This window comes from Geotrypetes seraphini, chromosome 1, assembly GCF_902459505.1.
Source record: "Geotrypetes seraphini chromosome 1, aGeoSer1.1, whole genome shotgun sequence".
Taxonomy (NCBI): Eukaryota; Metazoa; Chordata; class Amphibia; order Gymnophiona; family Dermophiidae; genus Geotrypetes; species Geotrypetes seraphini.
In genome coordinates this window covers 342,113,723-342,137,512 of record NC_047084.1, presented here as the reverse complement: position 1 = coordinate 342,137,512, position 23,790 = coordinate 342,113,723, and the positions used below count along the sequence as shown (strand labels likewise).

The 23,790-nt window shown below is 41.1% G+C and overlaps 1 protein-coding gene across 2 annotated transcripts in view; it reads left to right on the top strand.

The window, feature by feature from the left end:
• ADAMTS3 (ADAM metallopeptidase with thrombospondin type 1 motif 3) overlaps positions 1-23,790 on the top strand; it is a 320,349-nt gene that overhangs the window by 21,762 nt on the left and 274,797 nt on the right. For both annotated transcript variants that reach the window (XM_033961379.1, XM_033961370.1), the window contains exon 3: positions 5,278-5,684. In XM_033961379.1, the coding sequence (XP_033817270.1) occupies positions 5,278-5,684 (407 nt within the window). The remainder of the gene's footprint in view (positions 1-5,277; positions 5,685-23,790) is intronic.

Sequence of the window (23,790 nt, the reverse complement as noted above, 5' to 3'; positions counted from 1 at the left end):
GAAACCAGTATGGGATCTTTATTTGGCTTTGGCAAAACTATAGTTAATGATTCAGCCATGGTACCCGCAATACAACCATTAGTAAGTTGAGTCCGATATAAATTTAATAAATATGGTAACAGGGTAATTTGAAATGATTTATAAAACTCTACAGTATAACTATCTCCACCTGGAGCGGATCCAACTCTAAGGGACTTCAATGCTGTTTGCAATTCATTTAATGATACCGGCTTTTCTAAACTTTCTTTTATATGCTCAGGAATTTTCAGCCCCGTAATTAACTTTAAAAATTCCAAACCATCCCTTTCTTTATCTAAATAAGGCTCAGAAGAATATAGGTTTTTATAAAAGTTTAAAAATTGTTTTAAAATCAGTCCAATTTGAGAATAACAATTCCCCTTTTCATCTTTAATCATCACTATTTTTGTTTTTTGTTTTTTTGCTTTTAGATAATTTGCCAATAATCTTCCCGCCTTATTTGAATTTCCATAATACAATGCCTGTTGAGAAAATAAATCTTTTCTAATCAACTTAGAGGAAATCTCATTATATTTCCCTTTCGCTTTCATGAGATCTTGTAATATAAAATATTCCCATTTCTCAACTAATTTTGACTCTAATATCTTTATCTTTTGTTCCAAACTATAAAATTGTTTTTTAATTTGTTTTTTAAGATATGCCGAAAAAGAAATAATTTGACCTCTCATAGTTGCCTTAAAAGCATCCCATAATGTTTCTATAGAGATATCCTTCGTATTATTAATTTAAAAATAATCATTCATTTTCACTTGTATTTCCTCAATAAAATTCGGTTCCACCAGCAATGCATGATCAAATCTCCATATAGGTCTACTATCTTCTTTATCAATTATCTTAATTTTAATCCACACCCCACCATGATCAGACAAAATGATTGGATCTATGGAGGCATGTGTGACTTGTTGAACTAATGTATTAGAAACGAATATATAATCAATCCTTGAAAAAGACTTATGAACATGGGAGCAAAACGAAAATTCCTGATCATTAAAATGAAATATACGCCAAATATCTTTCAAATCACAATTTTGTACCAAATTATCTAAGCCTAATGATTTCATAACTCTACTAGGTTTTTTTTTATCCATAATAGGATCCATAACAGCATTAAAATCCCCAGCCACTACTAAATTAGCAGCAGCCCAGTGGTAACAACAATTGTTGTAAAGATTTAAAATATTCAAATTGGTTCGAATTAGGTGCATATACATTGAAAAGCGCCATAGTAGTATTTCCCAGAATCATATCCACATGCAATCACCTTCCTAAAGGATCAGCAGCAATTAATTTGAAAATTGCATTACATCTTTTATTAATCAGTATTGCAACTCCTGCTTTTTTTTTTTAACAGTTGGAGCATAAAAAACATGCTGTACCCAACTACCTTTTAGTTTTTGAGACTCTAAAGTTGACAAATGAGTCTCTTGAATGAAACATATATCTATACTTTTTTCTTTTAAAAATAAAAGTGTTTTCTTTTTCTTAATTGGATGGTTTAAACCATTAACATTTAATGAAAAAATTTTAAGTTCCATTTATGCATTTATAACAATTAAATATACTTTCAAATAAAAATTTCAAACTATTATAATATTCCCTTATATCATACCTTCCCCTTATACCACAACTTTCCCTTAATTTATTATTTATCAAATCTCTCCCATCCCTTAATGTTTTATAAAATATATTCATAATACCCCAAAAACCCTTCCCTACTCCCACCCTTATCCCTTCCCCACTTATACTGCGATAACTTGAAGTCATAACCCAGCAAACCCCCCCTCCGCCCCCATAAGCATCATATATTACTATTTCTTCTTTAAAATATCTCAAACTGTCCATAATTTAAAAGACTTTAGTATTCTCATTATATATATCCCAATCATATATCATACTCTACTTCCTAGTTCTACCCCCTAACTGAGAATAATTTAATATTTAGATTTATCTGTAATATATCCCTTTTTTTAATGAACTATTAACACATCATAATATTTCAATCTTTCATAGCAAATTGAAATAAGAAAAGAAATAACATTCATAAGTAAATCAAGCTTCAAATTCTCTACCAATAGAGTTTTCCCATCTCTAAACCCTCGTACACTAAATATATATGTTCATATTATTCATTTATTAAACATATGATTACAATATAATAATCAAGCTTATGTGTTATCTTTTTTAAAAAAAAATTTTTTAATAAACAGATTCAAGACATACCATTAAATCTATAAAAACCTTATACTGTGTCCATAAGTACCTTTATGTAAGCTTTAATATTGTCTTCTCTTCCTTTTCCTTTCCCTTATGTATCCAAGTCTGTCTGTTTTGTCAGTTTGTTTTTAACCTTTCTTAAAGCTGTATAATGAACTCTAGATCTATCTTGTATTTTAATGTTACTCGCTTAGTTTGTAATAAGTGATTTATCAAATTTAAATAAACTTGAAACTTGTCTGTCTTGCTCAGTGCCTGCCCGATTTTCCTCAAGGCTCAGATGCTGCTGCAGGGGCACAGGGCATCATTCTGGAACTCCTCTTAGTGTCCCAGCAGGTCAGTAAATGCACTCCCAAAGACTCTGCAGGCAACGTTTCCATTTAAAATCAAAAACCACGAGCAGGGAAGACGGACCTGATGACATTAGGGGTCCGTCCTGCTCAGTGCCTACCCGATTTTCCTCAAGGCTCAAGTACTATTGCAGGGGCACAGAGCATCGGTCTGGAACTCCTCTTAGTGTCCCAACAAGTAATTAAATGCATTTCCAAAGACTCTGCAGGCAGTGTTTCAATTTAAAGGCAAAATTCACGAGCAGGGAAAAACGGACCCGATGACATCAGGGGTCCGTCTTACTCAGTGCCTGCCCGATTTTCCTCAAGGCTCAGGTGCTGCTGCTGAGACACAAGGCAGGTAATTAAATGCACTCCCGGATCCTAAAGATAATAATTATCCAATAATAGAACTCACTTCTGACTCAGGGGTGGGGGGGGAGTGCTCCATTGTTCCAGTGCTGATGCTGACTCCCTGATTACAAACGTCCCACAAAGTTCCTCTAAAAACATCACTAGGAAACTACCTGGATGTTTAGCTGAAACAAAATTCTCAAAGCCACAGTTGAAACTCCTCCCCTTTTCCCCCTTAGAAGCCTTTTGATGTCAGGTAAAGAAGAATGTCTCAAAACTCTCCATATCCATTTGCTTTCTCCATTCTGTACTAGAATCCATTTCAGATTAATTTGAAACTGTTCTAATCATTTTAATACAGTTAATCCAACTTTTACAGCAGCCATCTTGGTACCCATTAAAGTATATGAAGAAAAAAGAAAACTCCTATATTCATATTAAATTCAAATATTCGTGTATAGAATTTACTCAAAATTTAAAATACCCTGTCTACCATCCAAAGTTTTACATCCATAACTAATTAAATTCTAATTCATAGGTGACTCTTGTGATGATAAAAATTCTTTAAGTTTCTCTGGATCATCAAATTGATAAAATTTCTCTTTGTAAGTGACTCTCATAAATGCAGGATAGTAAAGTCCATACTTAGCACCCATATCTTTCAACAGTTGTCTAAGTTGTAAAAACTTTTTCCTAATTTGAATAGTCTCTTTTGCAAAATCTTGAAAAAATATAAGTTTGGAATCTTTATATGAAATCTATGAAAGTTTATAAAAGGGTTTTCCCCTATGCTGAGCTATTTTACTCTACTTTTGGATTCTAAACGCCATTTTTGAAACTGTATTAATAACTATTATTGTTCCTTTTTTGCTGTTTGTGCTACATTTCCTTTGGAACAATATTCAATTTATTCAATTACCCAGTTGTATTATATTGGAATCTTTATATGTCACATCTTTAACTTCTTTTGCTGCTCTTAAAATTTCTAGTACATGTTGGAATCTCACTAATCTGAAAATAACAGTTCTTGGCTTATCTTTATTTTGACTTCTTTTCACACCAATCCTATGTGCTTTTTCAATTTTTAATGAACCTTTTATTTTAAGAGGAAGAATTTTTGGAATTATTTCCTCTAAAAAAGCAATCATATCTTTTCCTTCAATTCCCTCCTTTAAACCAATTATACGTAAATTTTGATTTCTAGATCTATTCTCCATATCTATTATTTTTTTTTTTTATTTAATTCCATTAATTTATTATGATCCTCTTTGTTATTTTGTTGAATATGCTCAATTTTTTCAATTCTATTTTCAATCTTCTCCATCTTATTAGTTAATACATCAAATTTGCTATTCATAATGTTCATTTCTTGTTTCATTTCTATCATATTCAAATTGATTTTCCTTATTTCTTCCAATACCTCAATTAAGTCCAAGGCATCCATAGGGAGAGGAACCTCACTGGAAGACTATAGATCCTCTTTTAGTCTTTTGGTTTTTCCTGTTGATTTGGTATGAAATTCTGGTATCTTTTGTTTGTTTGAGGAAATTTTCTATTATTTTGATTTGAGTTGAATAAAATAATATAGCTCATGGGAGGGAACTCAGCAGTTAGCCAGCCATCCTCCTGGGCTCCAAGTTCCAGAATCTGTTTATAAATTCTTGTTTGGTTATTAAAAAATAAAATTTGTTCTCTAAGGGGTGGTAGCTGTGTTAGTCCACTTTTAAAGGTAATATATAGAAATAAAAACAAAAGCATAAAGGAAAGAAGGTGATTCTTTTTTTATTGGACTAAATGCATTTTTTTTATTATCTTTCGAAGGTAACTCTTCTTATTTTTATATGCAAATATAGCAAACACTATACATCTTGCAAGTAAAAAAAAAAGAATACAGAAACTATCTTGCCACCTTTACTTTCTGGATTTAAGGTATGTGGTAGAGAATAACACGGGGATAAATTTTTCCCCGTCCCCGCAGAAACTCAATTTTCCCGTCCCCGTGGATTTTGTCACTGTCCCTGCCCCATTCCTATAAGCTCTGCTTCAACTGCACAATCTCGAGCACTTATGATTTTAAAGTGTTTGAGGCTTGTGCAGATGAGGACAGAGCTTGCAGGAATGGGGCAGGGACAGGAGAAGAACTCGCTGGGAGGGAAGGGAAAATGAGTTCTCGCGGGGACGGTGAAAAATTTGTCCCAGTGTTATTCTCTAGTGTGTGGATTTGTGTTTTCTGATAGTGAGCGAAAGGCTAATGACAGTGTTTTTAAAGGTGATAGCTTGTTACTGTACAATCAGACATAAGCCTTCTTGTTTCATTTATAATTCATTCCTCTTTTCACAGATTTACCAAAAAAGAGGTTGGGAGATTATGGACTAGTGACTCCGTTTAGCACAGATGCAGAAGGACACTATGTTTCTAATATACTGTCTGCCAGCTACACAAGGAGATCAAGACGAGATGCATCTCAGGTTCCTAAACAACTCTACTTCAATGTCAGTGTCTTTGGAAGAGATTTCCATCTGAGGCTGAGACACAATAGTCACCTGGTAGCTCCTGGGGCAGTAGTGGAATGGCATGAAGATGAGGTGGAAACTCAAAACGGGACTGATGCTGGAAACAAGAGTTTGACCGGGATGACAACAGAGCTACCATGGAAAAAAGAGACATTGTGGACTAATTGTGCTTATGTTGGAGACATCACTGACATCCCGGGAGCTTCAGTTGCCCTTAGCAACTGCGACGGTCTGGTAAGATTTGTTCCATGACCTTCAATGTTCTTGTTCTGTTCCCCAAAGCATTGTTACTATTTTATAAGTTTTCAGTTTGAAAATTGTGGTTTTGCTTAGAAGATGATTTCTAAAACATTGACAAAGAACATTTCCCATCTAATTAAGATGACATTTATTAGAGGTTGTCTTTGTTGCGTGATGTTAACTATATGTGGACTGATGACATCAAGGGATGGGACGAATCAATATGGAGAAGTAAACCTGTCTATATTGTGTCTTAGCATTAATTATAGCTAGGACTTCTGATTTTAGGTTTTAACTATTAAACACAGATATGTAAAGAAAAAAAAGTAAAATAATTGATATCTAAATGAACACTGGAAAATGCATCTCCTCCCTCCATCAGTTCCATGTACCAACTTTTCCCAATGGTTAGCATCAGAGCTCTTGACAGGAAAATAGATTGATCAAGGTGAGGATTTAAGAGTGCTGAGGAATGGGGAGGAAGAAAGCTAAGGACAGACTGTAGGGAGAGAGTGCTGAAGTTGGGGAATCTCTGGGGGAAGAAGATGATGATTGGGGCGGGCATGTTAGGTGGGGATTGACTGATGATTAGGGAATGTGAGTATTGATGTTGGTTAATGGGAGGAATGTATTGTTTTGTTATAGCAGTATTATATTTGAGTGATGGAAACATGCATTTGATTAAAATGGAAATGTATGCCATAAAATACCAATAAACAGATAATTATTTGCATTCATGTAGAAAGTATTCTATTCTCTAGATTTTATAAAGTGCTAAATCTCAATAGGTCCAAAGTGGTATACAGCTTAATAACATATATCTAGATCATAAATGATAAAATATCAAATAAGAAAGCCTTGTGTTGAGATCATATTCGTCTTATTTGGCTGGGTATGTGTGACCTAGCATCAGCAGACAAATTAGCAAAGGGAAAGAGCTTATGGTTGAGAAATTATACTTGGAAATTTAGAAGATTCAGTATGAACACTGGAAAGTTTATTGGACAACTTAGGGCTCCTTTTACGAAGGCGTGTTATGTATTAGGGATGTAGCCATGGGGGGGGGGGGGGCTTGGGCCCCCTCCCAAACTCCAGCACCTCTTTGTACCTTTGCTGGTGGGGATGCTGAGCTCTGACAGCCAAATTACTACAGTCCTGCCACTCCTTGCTGTTTCCTTCCTGCTCTGTGCATGCCGGGACTTCTCATGCTGTGCCAGTGCATCGTATAAAATTTAGGCACACCCATTTAGCCCAGCTAAGATCAGGCCTAAAAAGTTGTATGTGGATTGGGTGTATTCTATAATGATGCACATAATTTTTAGGAATGCACACAATCTGCCCTTGACCAAGTCCCATTTTCAGATTTGCATACTGCAACTGGTGCATAGAATAGTGTTTTCCAAGTTGTCCCAATTAGTGTCAATTTCAAGGTGTTAATTGACAATTTTTGGTGCCGATTAGGCCAATTAATCAATTAAGTTGTGACAGGGTGGAGTACCTGTTATAGGCCAGCAGAGTGAGCCCGAGCAGTGGAGCTCATTGAGAAAGCCTGAGAAGAGAGCTAATTTGCGTAAGAACTGCAAATGCTTCTGGGAGCTGTCCACTCACCCTGAGTGGATTGTGGTGCTGAAAAGAACAGCTCCCAGCACAGAGCTCAGAAGATGAGAAGCTCCTTTGGGAGGAGGAATGCTGGCTTTGGCCTAACCCCTGGTAAGCAATGAAGGCTACTGCTGACTGGTACTGATATGGTGCCTGGTGCAGTTGAATAGAGTGGCTAGGCTGACCAGTCCTGACAGGGGGACTAATGCAGTGAAGAACAGAAGCCCAGTGATAGGAGGGTCAATGGAGACCTATATCACTGGCAGAAAAGAGCTAAGAAATAGCCATAGGACAACTGAGGGGGCTAGGATGTGTGCAGGATAAGATGACTGAGCAACAGTCCTCAGGGTGTGAGTCTGTGATAAGATGACCGAGGGGCTGGAAGAGCCCTCAGTGCATGTGTACAGGATAAGACAATTGAGCAACGGAGCAGCTAGGAGTCCTCGGTGTGTGCATCTGCGATAAGACAGCTGAGCGGCTGGGAGCGTCCTTAGTGCATGTGTGCAGGATAACACAACTGAGTGACAGAGAAGCTGGGAGAGTCTAAGGACCCTGGGATCATTGGCCAAAGGGCTGAGGAGAGGTCTGGCGAAGGGAGAGGCTGGAATGATGGCAACTGGCGGAGGGTCTAGTAAATGGCACCGGATGCTGCCGAAGACCTGGAGGGCTAATGGAGGGTTAGAAAGGACTCTTGAGAAGACCTGGAGAGATGGAGTCCAGGGTGGACTCAGAGAATGATCAGGAGGAACTGGGAAGACCTGGTCAGGGTTTTAATGGAATGTATGGTGTGTGTTTAACCCTGTGTTTGTTAGTGCCTGGGGGTGTGGGTACATGACGGGTGTTACTGCTCAGCCTGGTCACATGCACAACGTAAGGCACCATATATAGGATTTGGGGTGAGTGTACATCATCCCAATAGTTAATTAACAGTAATAACTTTGCAAGAAAGATGTAAAATTTTAAATCTGATTTATTGTTTATCTGTCTGATTGTAAAGTCATAGGATGCTTTGTATTGGTCAAAGCAAATCCCAGGAAAAGAAAATTCATATAAGTCAAAGCAAATGGTGGGAAATGTTGACACAGTAGCTTTATTTAATGCCTGCCAATATTACCTGGGTGGTAGAAGTTGGTGGATGCCAGATAAAGCTGTTATTTTCCTTCCTCTCTCCAGCTGCAATTGCCACTGCTGAAAGTGTAGCATGAAATCTTGGGTTACAGTTGCTTCTGCTGATATACTAGAATTTTACTCCTTTATTCAACAATCTGAGCAAGAAAGTTGTTTTTGACAGCAGGAGTCCTGAATTTGGTCTTAGTGCCTACAGTGGTGGCAGATTTGCTAATGTGAGCTTTTTCTATCATAGTTAAGAAGAAAACGCAGGAGGAAACTGAAACAGAACGTTTTAGTATATAAGTATTTTTGTCTTATTATAGCATTACACAGGGAGTAGCATGACATCAGTGAAGAATTAGTAAGATATGCAACCAAATTAATACACAATCCTTCAATCCCCTATTACAGAACAGTGCCATCTAGTGGTGGTAGAATAAATAACATAGTAACATAGTAGATGACGGCAGATAAAGACCCGAATGGTCCATCCAGTCAGCCCAGCCTGATTCAATTTAAATTTTTTAATTTTTTTTTCTTCTTAGCTATTTCTGGGCAATAATCCAAATCTCTACCTGGTACTGTGCTTGGGTTCCAACTGCTGAAATCTCTGTCAAAACCTATTCCAGCCCATCTACACCCTCCCAGCCATTGATGCCCTCTCCAGTCCATCCTCCCCCAAACGGCCATATACAGACACAGACCGTGCAAGTCTGCCCAGTACTGGCCTTAGTTCAATATTTAATATTATTTTCTGATTCTAGATCCTCTGTGTTCATCCTACTCTTCTTTGAACTCAGTTACCGTTTTCCTCTCCACCACCTCTCTCGGGAGCGTATTCCAGGCATCCACCACCCTCTCCGTAAAGTAGAATTTCCTAACATTGCTCTTGAATCTACCACCCCTCAACCTCAAATTATATCTTCTGGTTTTACCATTTTCCTTTCTCTGGAAAAGATTTTGTTCTACGTTAATACCCTTCAAGTATTTGAACGTCTGAATCATATCTCCCCTGTCCCTCCTTTCCTCTAGGATATACATATTCAGGGCTTCCAGTCTCTCCTCATACGTCTTCTGGCGCAAGCCTCCTATCATTTTCGTCGCCCTCCTCCGGACCGCTTCAAGTCTTTTTACGTCCTTCGCCAGATACGGTCTCCAATTTGCGTTCTCTACAGCAGTGTTCTTCAACCACGGGTCCGTGGACCGGTGCCGCTTCACAGAAATTTCCTGCCGGTCCACAGGGCCAGCACGTGCATCAGGCCCAAAAACAGTGTTCTTCATCCGCCGGTCCACAGTACGATCGATACACCGTTATCTACGAACCAGCTCCCTCTTACTCACTGATTCAGTGCACAAAGCGTCCCTGTCTGCTTTGCATGCGTTTCCCCTCATTTGCATGCACGGATTCAAAGCGGATCGCAGGAGAGGTTAGTGAATGGGGCCTGAGGGAAATCTGGTCGCAAAGGGGTCAAAAACCGATCGATACACGATCAGTTTGCTTTGTGAACCTAGGCCCTAGTTTGGGGAGGTAGGGGAGGGGTAAGGAGAGAAAATGTACTCAACATGTATCAGACTGTGAAATAATGAACTGATAAAAACCTATCATTTGAGATGGGCTCTCTGCTAGTGAATGCCCATAAACCTTGGTGCTAAAAAAAAAACTTGATGATAAAATGGAAGCTTTATTTTCATTTGTCTCTCCTGTGTACTGTTTATCCAGATCAGAACCGTTTTGAAAATCAGGCCTAGATTTCAAAGTTCAGACTATTCTTTTCGGTACATTTTTATCTTCGGAAGTACTATAGGCTCTATTGATTATAAAAGTATACTTTCCCCACTCTTCTGGGAGCAAATCCAATGGACGCTTTGACCTGGTTTTCTGCAGTGCTCTGTATTTCATATTTTCTGAGTGATTGCACAAGTAGACAAGCATTCACTGTGGTAACCCAGTGGTTTACCAGGGAAAACATTTTAGTTTCCCAAGTACACATGGTTTGTAAGCCACATATACTAATTCAATCAACATTGGGAAAAAATAAGTTCAACAAAAGTTATTTTGTAGACTTTCATGTAATGTCAGCTACGGCAGAGCAGTTGCAATGGTACCCAGCACTACATGTACAGATAGCTGTTAGTTAAAACATGATGCCAGACTAGCATTTTGATTTACCCACCCTTTTACAAAACCATAGCACAGTTTTTAGCACTGGCGCTCATGGAATTCCTGTGAGCATCAGAGCTGTTACCGTCACAACTGGCGCTAAAAACCGTGCTACGGTTTTATAAAAGGATGTGTGTGTGTGTGTGTTTATGTGTAGCTTCCTAAGTTTTATGTTGTACTATTATGAACAAATTATTTGAATTGGTTTACAGTAAGTGGCTTTTTTAATGGTGATGGCTTTATCACACTTTAGCAGAACTACATAATCATTTTAGGTCTCATTACAGGTTATTTAGGAAACAACTAGAAACCTTTTTTTTTTTTCTTCTTCTTCTTTATTTTAGTTTTGCCATATACATAATAAGAAATTTTAACCAAAGAAAATACATAAAATAAAATGGTTACTGATCTAGTTCACATCATTAGGGCTATCTGATGTGTTTAACTCAATAAAGAAAAGGAAACAAGCCATTAGAGCGTCACAGGCTACTATTGGCTCTCATTTTAAATGTCACTTATTTTCTTCAACCACAGGTACAGTTACTGAAAATTTCTCAGGTAATGGTTTATCTTTTAAAAATTTCTCCAAGTGAATTGGTTCTACAAAAATGTATTTATAATTTTTATAAGAAATCAAGCAAAGAAACCTTTTTTTTTTTTTTTTTAATCTTTACCACCAATAATGGGGTTCTTTTATTATTCTTCCATTGGTTCAACTAGTCATTATTATTTTAAATGTATATTTAAATTGTAATTCTTGGTTAGTTTGACCAGTCTCTTTCTCATTCTGATCTGCTTTGAACTTTTTTGAGGAATGCACAAAATATAAGCATCATTGCAATGCTATTTGAAAGATATTCTGACTTGCTTAATTGTATTGGAGTATACCAATGCTAGTTGGGATAAAAAAAAAGACCCAATTCCCCCCTCCCCCTAAAAATGGTGACTTACAAACTTCTGTGTGGTGAAATGCGAGAAAATATTTTTTTTACTGCATGGGTGGACTTTGGGGGAGAGCAAGGAAGTAGGCAAAGACTCCACTAGCCACTAGTAGTCCTGGGACTATAGGGAGAGCTTGAATGGGTTGTCTGCCCTGGTGTGCTGTTGAGCTCCACAGGCTTTGTCTTGCTCAACCCTTTACATGGGTTTCCAAGGTAACAGTAACCTGTGAGGGAGGAGGAGGTGTAGGGTAGACGGTAAGGGCTGCTAAGGTAATTCTGTGCTAACCAGTTAGTGTATGGTAATGTAGCTGTGCTAACTGACTAGCACAGGAATTGCCCCTGATATACCCTCTCTGAATGAAAAAAGGAAAACGGAGCATGCTAAAATGGCACATACTGCAGGATGACTGAGCGTGGTACACCATTTTAAACTGCGTTATTGCCCCACACAGCTTAGTAAAAGAGGCCCCTAGTAACCTCAGTAATGAGTCCATGTGATATTAAAGTAAGGAATGTTACAGTACATTTTTGGTCATGGACCCTTCCACTCTGGGGAGATCCTCTGCCCCAGCCAATGAAGGGTATGGAGGCATAGGCAGCAGAATGCTGTTTTGTTTGAGGAGGGGGCCCAAAGCTCCACCCTAGCCACAGAATCCTGCCTCTCACCAGCTTCCGACTCCTCCACCCACCTCCTCCCGGTGTTATACTTTTAAATTTTCAGGCAGCCACCGTGCAGCGTCAATGAGCAGACCTGCCCCAGGAAGTAGAATGAAGCGTTCCGGGTTAGGCCTGCAAGGCAGTTACCCCAAAATTTAAAAGTACAATGCTGGGAGGGGGTGGGGGGTGGAAGAGTAAGCCATAACTGACTGGCAACCGCCAATCTTTGGGGAGGCCCTTGGATTAATGGCAATGGCGTAGTAAGGGGGGGCGGTCTGCCCTGGGAGCCGTCTTGGTGGGGGTGCCGGCACCCATGCTCCTCTCTGCCCCCTGCTCCTTCCCACTTCTCCCCCCACCATGTGTGTGCACCTTCACTTCTCCCCTACCGTACCTCTAGCTCTTCGCCGGCACGATCAGCAACTCCAACCTGCTGCTTGTGCCAGCGTCGGCTCTCCCTCTGAGGTCATTTCTAGATCCCACGTCTAGGAAGTGATGCCAGAAGATACGCCAACATAGATGTGGGCAGCAAGTTTGTGATGCTGCTCGTGTCGAGAAAGTTAGAGGTATAGGGGAAGGGAGGGGGTGAGTGTGCGCGGCAGGAGGGGCAGGAAAGGAGAGGGGAGCACCTCTCTCCCTCGCTATACCACTGATCTAGGGATCTTGTTTCCAGATTCAAATATGGATTTTGTGCCTCTTCTGTCATTTCCTCATCCATAAAGATACTGTGCTATAGTCTTTTGCTACAGAACATATCTCTTTCACCCTCAGGGGTTGCAGCAAAGATGCTGAACCATGAAAGACCTAGATAGTCATAGCAGAGCAGTGATAGAGTAGCAGCAGAAGTAGCCATAATTAGGAGAGTTATATCATTCATGGCTGAAGGGAAGCCAGTTTAGCTGCTGGGGAGATGGTGGTCATTCCTAATCTGCTGCAGTCAGCAATGATAGGTGAGAGCCAGGAGAGAGTGCTGTGCTGCTGAGGAGTGGAACGACCATGACACCAAATAGGACACCTTCATGGAAGTCACAAGATGAGCGTAGTTGACTGAAGCAATAGCAAGTGTAGTCGCAAACAACCAAGGATTAAAAAGGAAACAAGCAGTCTGCTGCCTTACATGACCAACTGAGAGTCTTTTGAAAGAAGAAAAGTTCCCCTGTACTGGTTTCTCTCCTGTTTTCTCAACCACAGCTTTCAGCTCTCTAATGCTCAGACATGTTCAGCCACACTTCCAGTTTTCTCTGCTGACTTCCAAGTCGCCTTCTTGGCCCCAACTTTTCTTAATCACTATTGTTCAGTCATGGGGCTGTATTCCATTTTGTTATGGTGATGATATTCAGATCTTATATAGCGTCACCACCTCAGATACCTCACTCTCTACTTGGAACTCTTGCCTCCAAGATATCTCTAAATGGCTCCAAGAGAACTCCTTTTCTTAAATGGTTCTAAATACAAAGCGATTTGCTTCTCTAATCCCTGTACACCAATTCCCTCAGCACCACCCATCGATGATCATCTTCTCTCTTTCAAAGATGCCATTAAGATCCTTGGCATGACTTTTAACTCAAAATTTTTATTTAAAACTCACATTGATCCTATTTTGTGTGTGTCCTGTTTTGCTCTCCATGGAATCCATGCCATCCAACTAGAGCCTGAGCAAAAATGTTTTTTTTCATTTTCATCCAAAACCAAAACTATTTATCCAGTTTTGGCAGAGATCAAAAAATGTGACCGAAACCAAAACTGAAGGAAAAGAAAAAGTCTTGAGTCTGGTTATGTGAATGTGAACAAAATTTATTAAGCAATACTAAACTATTTACAATTTCCATACAACTTGTGGGATCAATAATTAAAATCCAATAAGCAATTATTGTAAGCCAAAAATAATAGCTACTGCACCATTCCACATACAGCTGACTTGGTGAACTGAACAGCTGCTCACTTGCGACAGTAGTTGGTTGGCAGCTAGTTCCAGACTTGGAAACTGATTACAAAATTGGTGGAATGGGGCACAAGTGGCTCTTTTAAATATACTTCTAGTTCTTGTTCATACAGTGGCTCACGTATAGTGATGACTGACTCTGTTGGCATGCTGTCATGATTGTCCCACAGCTCTTCTGATGTTGATGCTCTCCCAGTACATGTATCATGCCTCTCTCTGGTATCTTTACTCACCTTCTTCCAGGTAGGGTCACCATATCTGAAGTTTAAAAATTCCAGACACATAGCCCCATCCTGCCCCGCCATAGCCTCACTCAGTTCCTCCCCAAACCCCGCTTCATTCTGCCCCAAACCCCAGCCCTGCCCACATACAGCCTCGTCTCTTCTTTCCCACCGGGTCTGGAGGACCTCTGAGCATATGCGGATGCTCAGAGGCCCTCCAGATGTGGCGGGGCTTTCCAAAACCCAGACAATTTGCGTGTTTTGTAAAGTCCATCCAGGCACCCAGACATATCCTCTAGAAAGAAGATATGTTCGGGTTTTCCCAGATGTCTGGTAAGCCTGCTTCCAGGATCCCCCCATACCAAACACACATGTGCACACTCACACATACACTGAGCTGCTGTTCTCCCAGTACATGTACAGCACTACCTTCCAAACCCCAAAATAATTCTCTCTGCCATTCGAACCAATCTGGTTAGCTGGTGGGTAGGTGCTTAATTGCCATTGGTTGCTACCTGAGCTTCCCAGAGTGAGGAATGGATTCTAGCTGGCCCCAGTCAGAGAACGTTATAGCTAAGGATTTTGTGGCCAATGAGCATCCCATCTGGTTAGCTGGTGGGAGGGTGCTTGATTTCTATTGGTTGTTGCCCAAATAACTGCGAAATTTCAGAACTCTATCTTAAGAACATAAGAATTGCCATACTGGGACAGACTGAAGGTCCATCAAGCCCAGTATCCTGTTTCCAACAGGTCCCAAATACCTAGCAAGATCCCAAGTAGTAAAACAGATTTATGCTGCTTAGCTTAGGAATAAGCAATGGATTTCCCCAAGCCATCTCAATAATGATCTATGCACTTTTCTTTTATTAAATTATCCAAACCTTTTTAAAACTCCGTTATGTTAACTGATTTCACCATATTCTAAGGCAGCAAATTCCAGAGTTTAATTACACATTGTGTGAAGAAATATTTTCTCTGGTTTGTTTTAAATATACTACTTATTAGCTTCATCGCATGCCTCCTAGTTCTAGTATTTTTGGAAAGAGTGAACAAGCAATTCACATCTACCCTTTCCACTCCACTCAGTGTTTTATAGACCTCTATCATATCATCCCTGAGCTGTTTCTTCTCAAAGGTGAAGAGCCCTAGCCACTTTAGCTTTTCCTCCTAGGGAAGTCATCCCATCCCTTTTATCATTTTTATTGCCCTTCTCTGTACCTTTTCTAATTCCACTGTATCTTTTTTTAAGATATGGTGACCAGAACTGCACACAGTATTCGAGATGCACCCATACCATAGAGCAAATACAAGGGCATTATAACATTGTCATCTTTTTTTTTTTTAATTCCTTTCCTGATAATTCCTAACATTCTATTTGCTTTCTTAGATGCCGCTTTAAGGGGCTGTAAAGACCTCAAAGACCTATAAAAAGCCACAATGCTGCTTGAAATTAGCAAATGAAGCAGGTCATGTCTTGATCACTGGTTAAAACCCCATGTGATTACTATATGTGTAAAGTGCAAATTGCAAAGTAAATTTTCATTACTAACTTGTTTAATGCAAAAAGATAGCGCTAAAACTTAAAGAACAACATTTACAAGTTTACAAGTTTATTAGAGCATTTGATTAATCGCCTATTAAAATTACTAAGCGATGTACATAATCTAATACAATTAATAAAAGCAGGCTAACATTTAACAAAATTAAAACATATTAACAAACATGACTTGAGAGGGAAAAAGGATAAAGTTACATTTTAAATTGTTGGTAGAAAAACAAGGGTAAAAACAAAAGGGAAAGGGTTATAAAATCCATAACATTTATCTTGTACAATAAACACCAGAACTGCTCATCAAGCCCTACGTGGCCTCTGTTTCACCAGGATAACCCAGGCTTCTTCAGGGAAATTGCTGTAGTGCTTTTTATTGCTTTTCATTAAGCAAAATGGTGTTCTGCAAGTTCATTTTTCAATTCTATCAGCACTCTGAGATGTATACCATCCAGTCCAGGTGATTTGCTATGGTTCAGTTTGTCAAATTGACCCATTGTGTCTTCCAGTTTACAGAGATTTGTTTGAGTTTATCTGGTTCATCAACATTGAATACCATTTCTTGCAGTGGTATCTCCCCCACATCTTCCTCGGTGAAGACCAAAGCATAGAATTCATTTAATCTGTCCACTATGGCCTTGTCTTCCCTGAGAGACCCTTTTACCCCTTGGTCATCTAGTGGTCCAACTTATTCTTTTCCCAGCTTCTTGCTTTTAATATACCTAAAAAAGCTCTTGCTTCCATTGAAATCTTCTTTTCAAGAGCTCCCTTTTTACTTCCTTATTAGCGCATTGCATTTGACTTGACATTCCTTGTGCTGTTTACATTTACAGTATTTTCAGTCAGATCCACTTTTTGAAGGATTCTCTTTTAGCTTCCTTCGCCTCACTACCATTTGGTCTTCCTTCCTCCTTTTTTAATACATGGAATATATCTAGTCTGGGCTTCCAGGATGGTATTTTTGAATGGCATCCACACCTGTTGTAAATTTTTTGACCTTTGCAGATGCTCCTCTGAGTTTCTTCTTTTACCATTTTCCTCATGTTATCATAGTGTCCTTTTTAAAAGTTAAATGCTATGGTATTGGAATTCTTGTGTGGACTTATTCCAGGGATTATATCAAATCTGATCATGTTATTTATTTATTTAAAAGATTTCTTGACCGCCTATAACTAGGCGGTTTTACAAAAAGAACGATCATGTAAAAATAAACTCTTAGTGCACATGCACACTTCAAATTCCGTGTTCCATGCCTCCATGGTGCCATGCTCCCGCATGAGCAGTAGGACCCTGTGGCGGTTTCTCTATCGGCCTCCGTTCTCATGCGCATATGCGGCAGTGGCTTCCCCCCTCCCACACCCCAGCCAGCCTGTGCCTCGACGAATGGAAAATGTCCAGGCCTCTAGGGGGTCAAGGCACTGCTGCCAGGTGCACAGACAGAGACTAGCGGGGTTTCCCCAGCCTGAGGCCAGACCAGCAGCGGCAGCAACTGCGGTTTCATCAAGCAGCTGTGAGGAATTTGCTAGGCCGGCCCACTTTGATAATGCGAGGCAGGTTGGCCTAACAAAAACCCTGAGGCTGCCCGTTCTGGCAGATGCTGGAAAGGGGGAGCAGGTAAGGGAGAAGGGGTACTACTGGACGGGGGGAGGTAAAAGGAATGGAGAAGGGCTACTGCTGAACAGGGGGAGCAGGGAAGGGGTGCTGCTGGACAGAGGGGAGGTAAAAGTAAGGGAGAAGGACTAATACTGGACAAGGGGAGGGAAGGGGTGCTGCTGGACAAGGGTGAGGTAAAAGTAAGGGAGAAGAGCTGCTAGCACCCATTAATGTAACGGGCTAAAAAACTAGTGTTATATCAACAACTAGTGTTTAAGCCCGTTACATTAACGGGTGCTAGTAATGCCTCCTTCCCTCACATGTCCCCTATTTTCAGCTCCAGCTCCAGCTCCAAACCCATTTTTACCCCCCCCAGCCCCCTTCTCCCATCTTTTCCCTTTCAGCCCCAGCCCCCTTTTCTCACCAGCAGCATTTCTCTCCCCACTCCACTTCCCTGTGCAGTAGCAGCAGAAGCATACCCTCCCCCTCCATTTTCCTGTGCAGCAGCAGCAGCAGCAGCAGCAGCATTTCCCTCCCCAACCCACTTCTCTGTGCAACAGCACCTCTTCTCTGTTCCCCCTGTCCAGCAGCACCTCTTCTGTACTCCCCCTGCCCCTCTTCCCTGCTCCCCTGTCCCTCTTCCTTGCTCCCCCGGTCCTGCAACACCTCTTCCCTGCTCCCCAGGCCCAGCAGCACCTCTTCCCTGCTCCCCCTCACTTCCAGACTTTGTCCCACCCCCACCCTCCGAAGCCAGCTTGCCTTCCTGCCTGCCATCCCCCTATGCAGTAGGACTCTCCCCCTCCCGCCAGCAGCACCTCTTCCCTGCTCCCCTTATCCATCAGCACCTCTTCCCTGCTCCCCTGGTCCCTCTTCCCTGCTCCCCCGGTCCAGCAGCACCTTTTCCCTGCTCCCCCTCACTGCCTTCTATACTTTGTCCCTCCCGCACCCTCCGAAGCCAACCTGCCTGCCAGCCACCCCCCTGTGCAGTAGAACCCTCTCCCTCCCCCGCCACTATCGCCACCGTGCAGCCGACCCCACTGACCCTCCCACCGCGAGATGACCGCCAAACCTCCCGGCTCCAGCAGCAACCACATCACACTAAAGACGCTGCTTCGTGGCCTTCCCATGCTCTGATTTCTTCTGCTGTGTCTCTGATGATGTCATCAGAGATGCCGACAGAGGAAATCAGAGCATGGGAAGGCCGCGAAGCAGCGTCTTTAGTGTGATGTGGCTGCTGCTGGAGATGGGAGGTTTGTGCGTCTCGCAGTGGGAGGGTCAATGGGGGTTCTTGGAAATGGGCGCCGGGAAAGGGTGCATGGGGGGAGGGGGCGACAACGGCGGCGAACGACAGTGGCGAACTTACAGTGAAGGAGGGAGGGAGTAGAAGCACGCATGCGCACTTTTGTCAGCAGGGCCCTACAGCTTACGGAAAACAGAACCATGCAGGTAACAGTGCGCATGCGTGCTTAGGGTTTTATTATATTAGATAAATACAGCAGTTCCTCCAAATAAGCCATAATTTACGGCACTCAACAACGTATCAATACAAAAACATTCAAATCCAGGAAAGACATTTATTGAAATGCTTCTACAAATAATGTAGTTTTTAGGAGTTTCTTAAACTTCTGAAAATCTACATGAGCTCTTAGCGGTCCAGTCAACTCATTCCACAGCATTGCTCCCATTGTCACTATTATCAAGCGGCCCTAGCACCATTACTTCCCACACCAATTCAAGCACTCCACTAAGAACTAGATCTAGAATTGCTTCACCTCTTGTTGGTTCCTGAACCAGCTGCTCCATAAAGCAGTCCTTGATTTCATCAAGGAATTTTTTCTCCCTTGCATGTCTTGATGTTACATTCACCCAGTCAATATCGGGGTAGTTGAAATCACCCATTATTATTGTTTTAGCGTCCCTAATTTCTGATAACATTTCAGCATCTGTCTATTCATCCTGGTCTTAAGCAGCCAAAGTAATGACAATGTAGTGGTTTTTTTAAACTAGAAATGAAAACTCAAACTAGTTTTTTTGTTTCATGAATGCTTAAATGATTTTTATTCAACATCTGCCATAAATGGTACGAAACCAGCTGGTGGCAGGAAAAACTCCTATATGTAGTTAATTAAAATGTGCTTAGGATGGCATTACAGTGATTTGAATTGTTTTTGAAGTTTTAAATCCTGCAAATAAAGCTGCACTTTAGAATTGAAAAGAAGGCATGTTCATGTATGAACTGGTTACTAATTATATTTAACAATGAGACATTCTAAAAGAACAATATGAGAAAGAAACTAATAAGGCTTTAACAGTCCTGAAAAAATTCCAGGCACCAGATCACCTACCTAGGTACTTAGAATTTGGGAAAAAGATATAGGAGAAATTCATCACTCCCTGTCACATACACATCATTTGCAATTTGTGGTCTGGCACCTGATGCTGTCTCCAGCCCAGAAGGACCTGCTGCTGTCAACCATGATCTGAAAAAAAATAAAGAGGTTCTACTGCCTCTGGCCTAGGGCTGGGATGAGACCTTGTTACTACTGCCATCACCACCCTGGACTGGCAAAAGAGGTAAAGAGACTAGAGAGATATGAGGGGTGTTCAGTAATTTAGCTACCTTAGTAAGAAAGAAAAGAGTTTTCTATCCCCCCCAAAGAGCTCGGAATGGGTTACAGGTTGGCACACGTGGAGAGGCATAATAATAAAAAAAAATGTCTAAGTCTGTTTTGGGCTTAGGGCGCTAGTCACCTAAAGTTGGCAGCGTCCAAAGTCCATTCTCGAAAAATGCGTCCAAAATATTCTTTTTTTTGAGAATCATCTAACTATACAGCCAGCTGTTTGATCATCCAGCCTGTCAAGTCATCTATCTTTATACCACATTCTCGACCAAAAAATCGTCCAAGTCCAAAACGCCTAGGAAAAGACCTTTTGGACATGCGAGGGGTCAGTAAAGTGAAGGACTAGACACCCAGACATGGCAACAGAGTAGTGGGGCACTTTACATGGCACTGCTGTGACCTTCACAAAAAGGGTTCCACATAAAATCTCACCACAACTTCCTTGCAGATCATGGTGAGTCCCCCAAAACCTACTATACTCACCGGTCTACCATCCCAATAGCCCTTATGGTTACAGGTGGCACCTATATGGCAGTACAGTAGGGTTGGTGGCCTCACTTTTTTCACCATGAATGCAGTGTTTAGAGTGGCTTATGGGCCTGTGTCCTCCTCTCTATGGTTCACTAGCCCACCCCTCAGACTACTTAAGCCACCTCTGTGCAGCTCTACTTGGCTTTCCTATGCCAGGTGCTGATGTTCTAGAGGCAGGTGTGTACGTTTTATTCCAATTTTTGTGGCAGGGGAGAGGGGTCAGTGATCACTTTGGGAGTGTGTGTAGGTCTGTATTTTGTCCCTGCAATGGTTATCTGGTAACTTTGGATACCTTCTGGGCACTTAGACCTGCTTTTAGATCGCCTAAGTCACAATGTATAAGTTCTATCTAGGCAGTCTAGTTAAACTTTCGATGATCCCTGCAGGATGACTAAGTCTAGGTCGGCCCACATCCCACCCACCTCCCACCCTAACCACTCCTCGAAAACTGCCCCTTTTTGCTCTGGGTGCACAGCGGCAAGCAAAAGGCCTAAGCTGCCTCTAGAAACATCTAAAACCCGTTTTGATTATTGGCACTTGGACAACCTGTCTTTTTGATTGTCCAAGTGCCGATTTAGGCGGGTTTTTAGACGTATTTTCATTTCGATTATGAACCTCACAATATACAGTTGACAGGTTACAATTTGCCATAATTACAGTACAAGTTTTTTTTATACAAGTTTTTATCCTAATTCGACACATACTAGGGGTCTAATACCAATACAGTAGAATGCTGATTATACAGATGTCCAATTATCTGGAAAGTTTCGACCTTAGGCCTACCTTGTTTCCCTGGTAGTTTAGCAGTGCGCTGGGGCAGGAGAAATTCCCACTCGCTCCTGCCCATGCTCTTTCAGCAACGAAAACAGCTGCTGAGACTTCAAACATGGTGAAGTTACAGACTTTTTAGAGTGACCACCCAACGATTTTGCACTTTCAAAAATATTTATACTGTAAATCTACCTTTTTTTGTTTTTTTTAAGAAAAGCTTAATGTTAATAATGTCACAATGATGAGACTTTTGTCTGAGGAGCAATGTTGGAGGCCTAGCACAATCTCCCCCAAGGCTGCAAACAATCACCAAACTTAAGGAAGCACTCAGATGATTTGGGATAGCCTGCCACAGGGACCATTTGACAAGGCTGTTAAGAATTTCCTAAAATGACAGAAAAAAACCCTGTGTTAAAGGTGGGGGTGGCCACTTTGAACATTCAAAGTGACTACGAAATTCTGACTCATTGGGACCCATGTACTAAGCTGCACTAAAAAGTGGCTTGTGCTGTTATAAGCTTGAGGGTTTTCCCATGTGCTGAGGCCGCATTTTAGCACCGTTCTAAAATGGCCACAATTTCCGTTTTCCAATTATTAGCATGCACTGTCAAAATGATCACGTGGCCATTTAGCATGGGAGCCCTTATCGCTACCTATTTGTAGACAAGGCTTCCGTGCTAACCCCCACGTTAATCAGGTAGTTTGCAGTGATTTACCTGTGCTACTCAGTTAGCACAGGGCTTGCCTACTCTTCACCTCCAAACACACCCCATGCCAAAAAATAAGTTCCTGACAGTCCCAGCACTACCATGGGACACCTGAGCATGTAACGTGGTAGTGCCTTTTTAACCTGTGGTATGTGGGAAACCATTCCTTTAAGGAGAGAAGGAAGAATCAGAGTATGAATGGACACAGCCACTGAGCCTCAAGCCTTGCATTGAAGAATGCTGGTGTAGAAAGACTGAGGTTGAGACAGACACTAAAGAATGACAGTTTCTGGTATCCAGAGCAGATATTGTGATGTCATAATGCCTCATTCCACCAATGCCTAAGAGCAAACCTCATCAGTGATGTCGCAATGGGTTCATTGTCCTATACTTGGCTCAGATAAGAATCAGAGCATGAATGGGCACAGCCACGACCCTCAAGCCTTGCATTGAAGAATGCTGGTGTAGAAGGACTGAGGTTGTGATAGACACTAAAGAATGACAGTCTCTGGTATCCAGAGCAGATATTGTGATGTCATAATGCCTCATTCCACCAATGCCTAAGAGCAAACCTCATCAGTGATGTCACAATGGGTTCATTGTCCTATACTTGGCTCAGATAAGAATCAGAGCATGAATGGGCACAACCACTGAGCCTTGCATTAAAGAATGCTGGTGTAGAAGGACTGAGGTTGAGACAGACACTAAAGAATGACATGGGATGGTTTCCTGTCGTTATCCACGAGGACGGGAATAAATTCTGTTACTGTATAAGCATGCATTAGTAAAAAGGGCCTTTAGTTAATTGTATTGTTTGGATGATGTTAATTTACTGTGTTTTAGCGCAAACAATTTTAACATGCAAGAATTTCTAGGCAGTACAGCTAAACTGTCAGTAACTTCAACATAGCTAAGAGGATTAAATGTTGTTTAATAGTAATGCATAAGTATAATGACTAAGGGCTCCTTTTACAAAGGTGCGTTAGGGCCTTAACGCGCGGAATAGCGCGTGCTAAAATGCCATGCGTGCTAGCCACTATCACCTCCTCTTGAGCAGGCAGTAGTTTTTCAGCTAGCATGCACTATTATAGTGCGCGCTAATCCGGTGTGTGTGCTAAAAACGCTAGCGCACCTTTGTAAAAGGAGCCCTAAATACTGTAAGTACCGCATGTAAAATTTCTTGTTGAAATTCAAAACAGTTGCTGAGAAAACGGCAAAACGCTTTTTGCTTCATCCTGTAGGTGTTCTGAGGGATGTTTGATCCAAGTGAAATATGTGTGTATTTTATGAATGAATGATGGGCAATTTTATAACTGGGATTTACACACCTCTTGCATGTGTAAATTACAAAAACCCAGCACTTTCACAGGCAAGAGTACACTATAACCCACATAAGTAGCAGCAAAGTGATGAAATGCTATTCTGTAAAGGAGCAGGTAAGTGGCACAGTGTGGACTGCAAGGGGGTATTCACATGGGAGGGACATGGGCGATGTTGCCACTTACAGAATACTGTAAGTTACACACAACCCTATTGCAAATGTGTAATCACAATAAACTCCAAATCTATGGCTGGTGTAACTTTGGGATATGTAAATGTTAGGTGCACTGATATCCGCTTGCCCAGATGTTATAGAGTAGGCTTTCGCTGTGTGACAATTTAAATATGCCTGTAGTCTTTAAAATTTTACATGGACTATT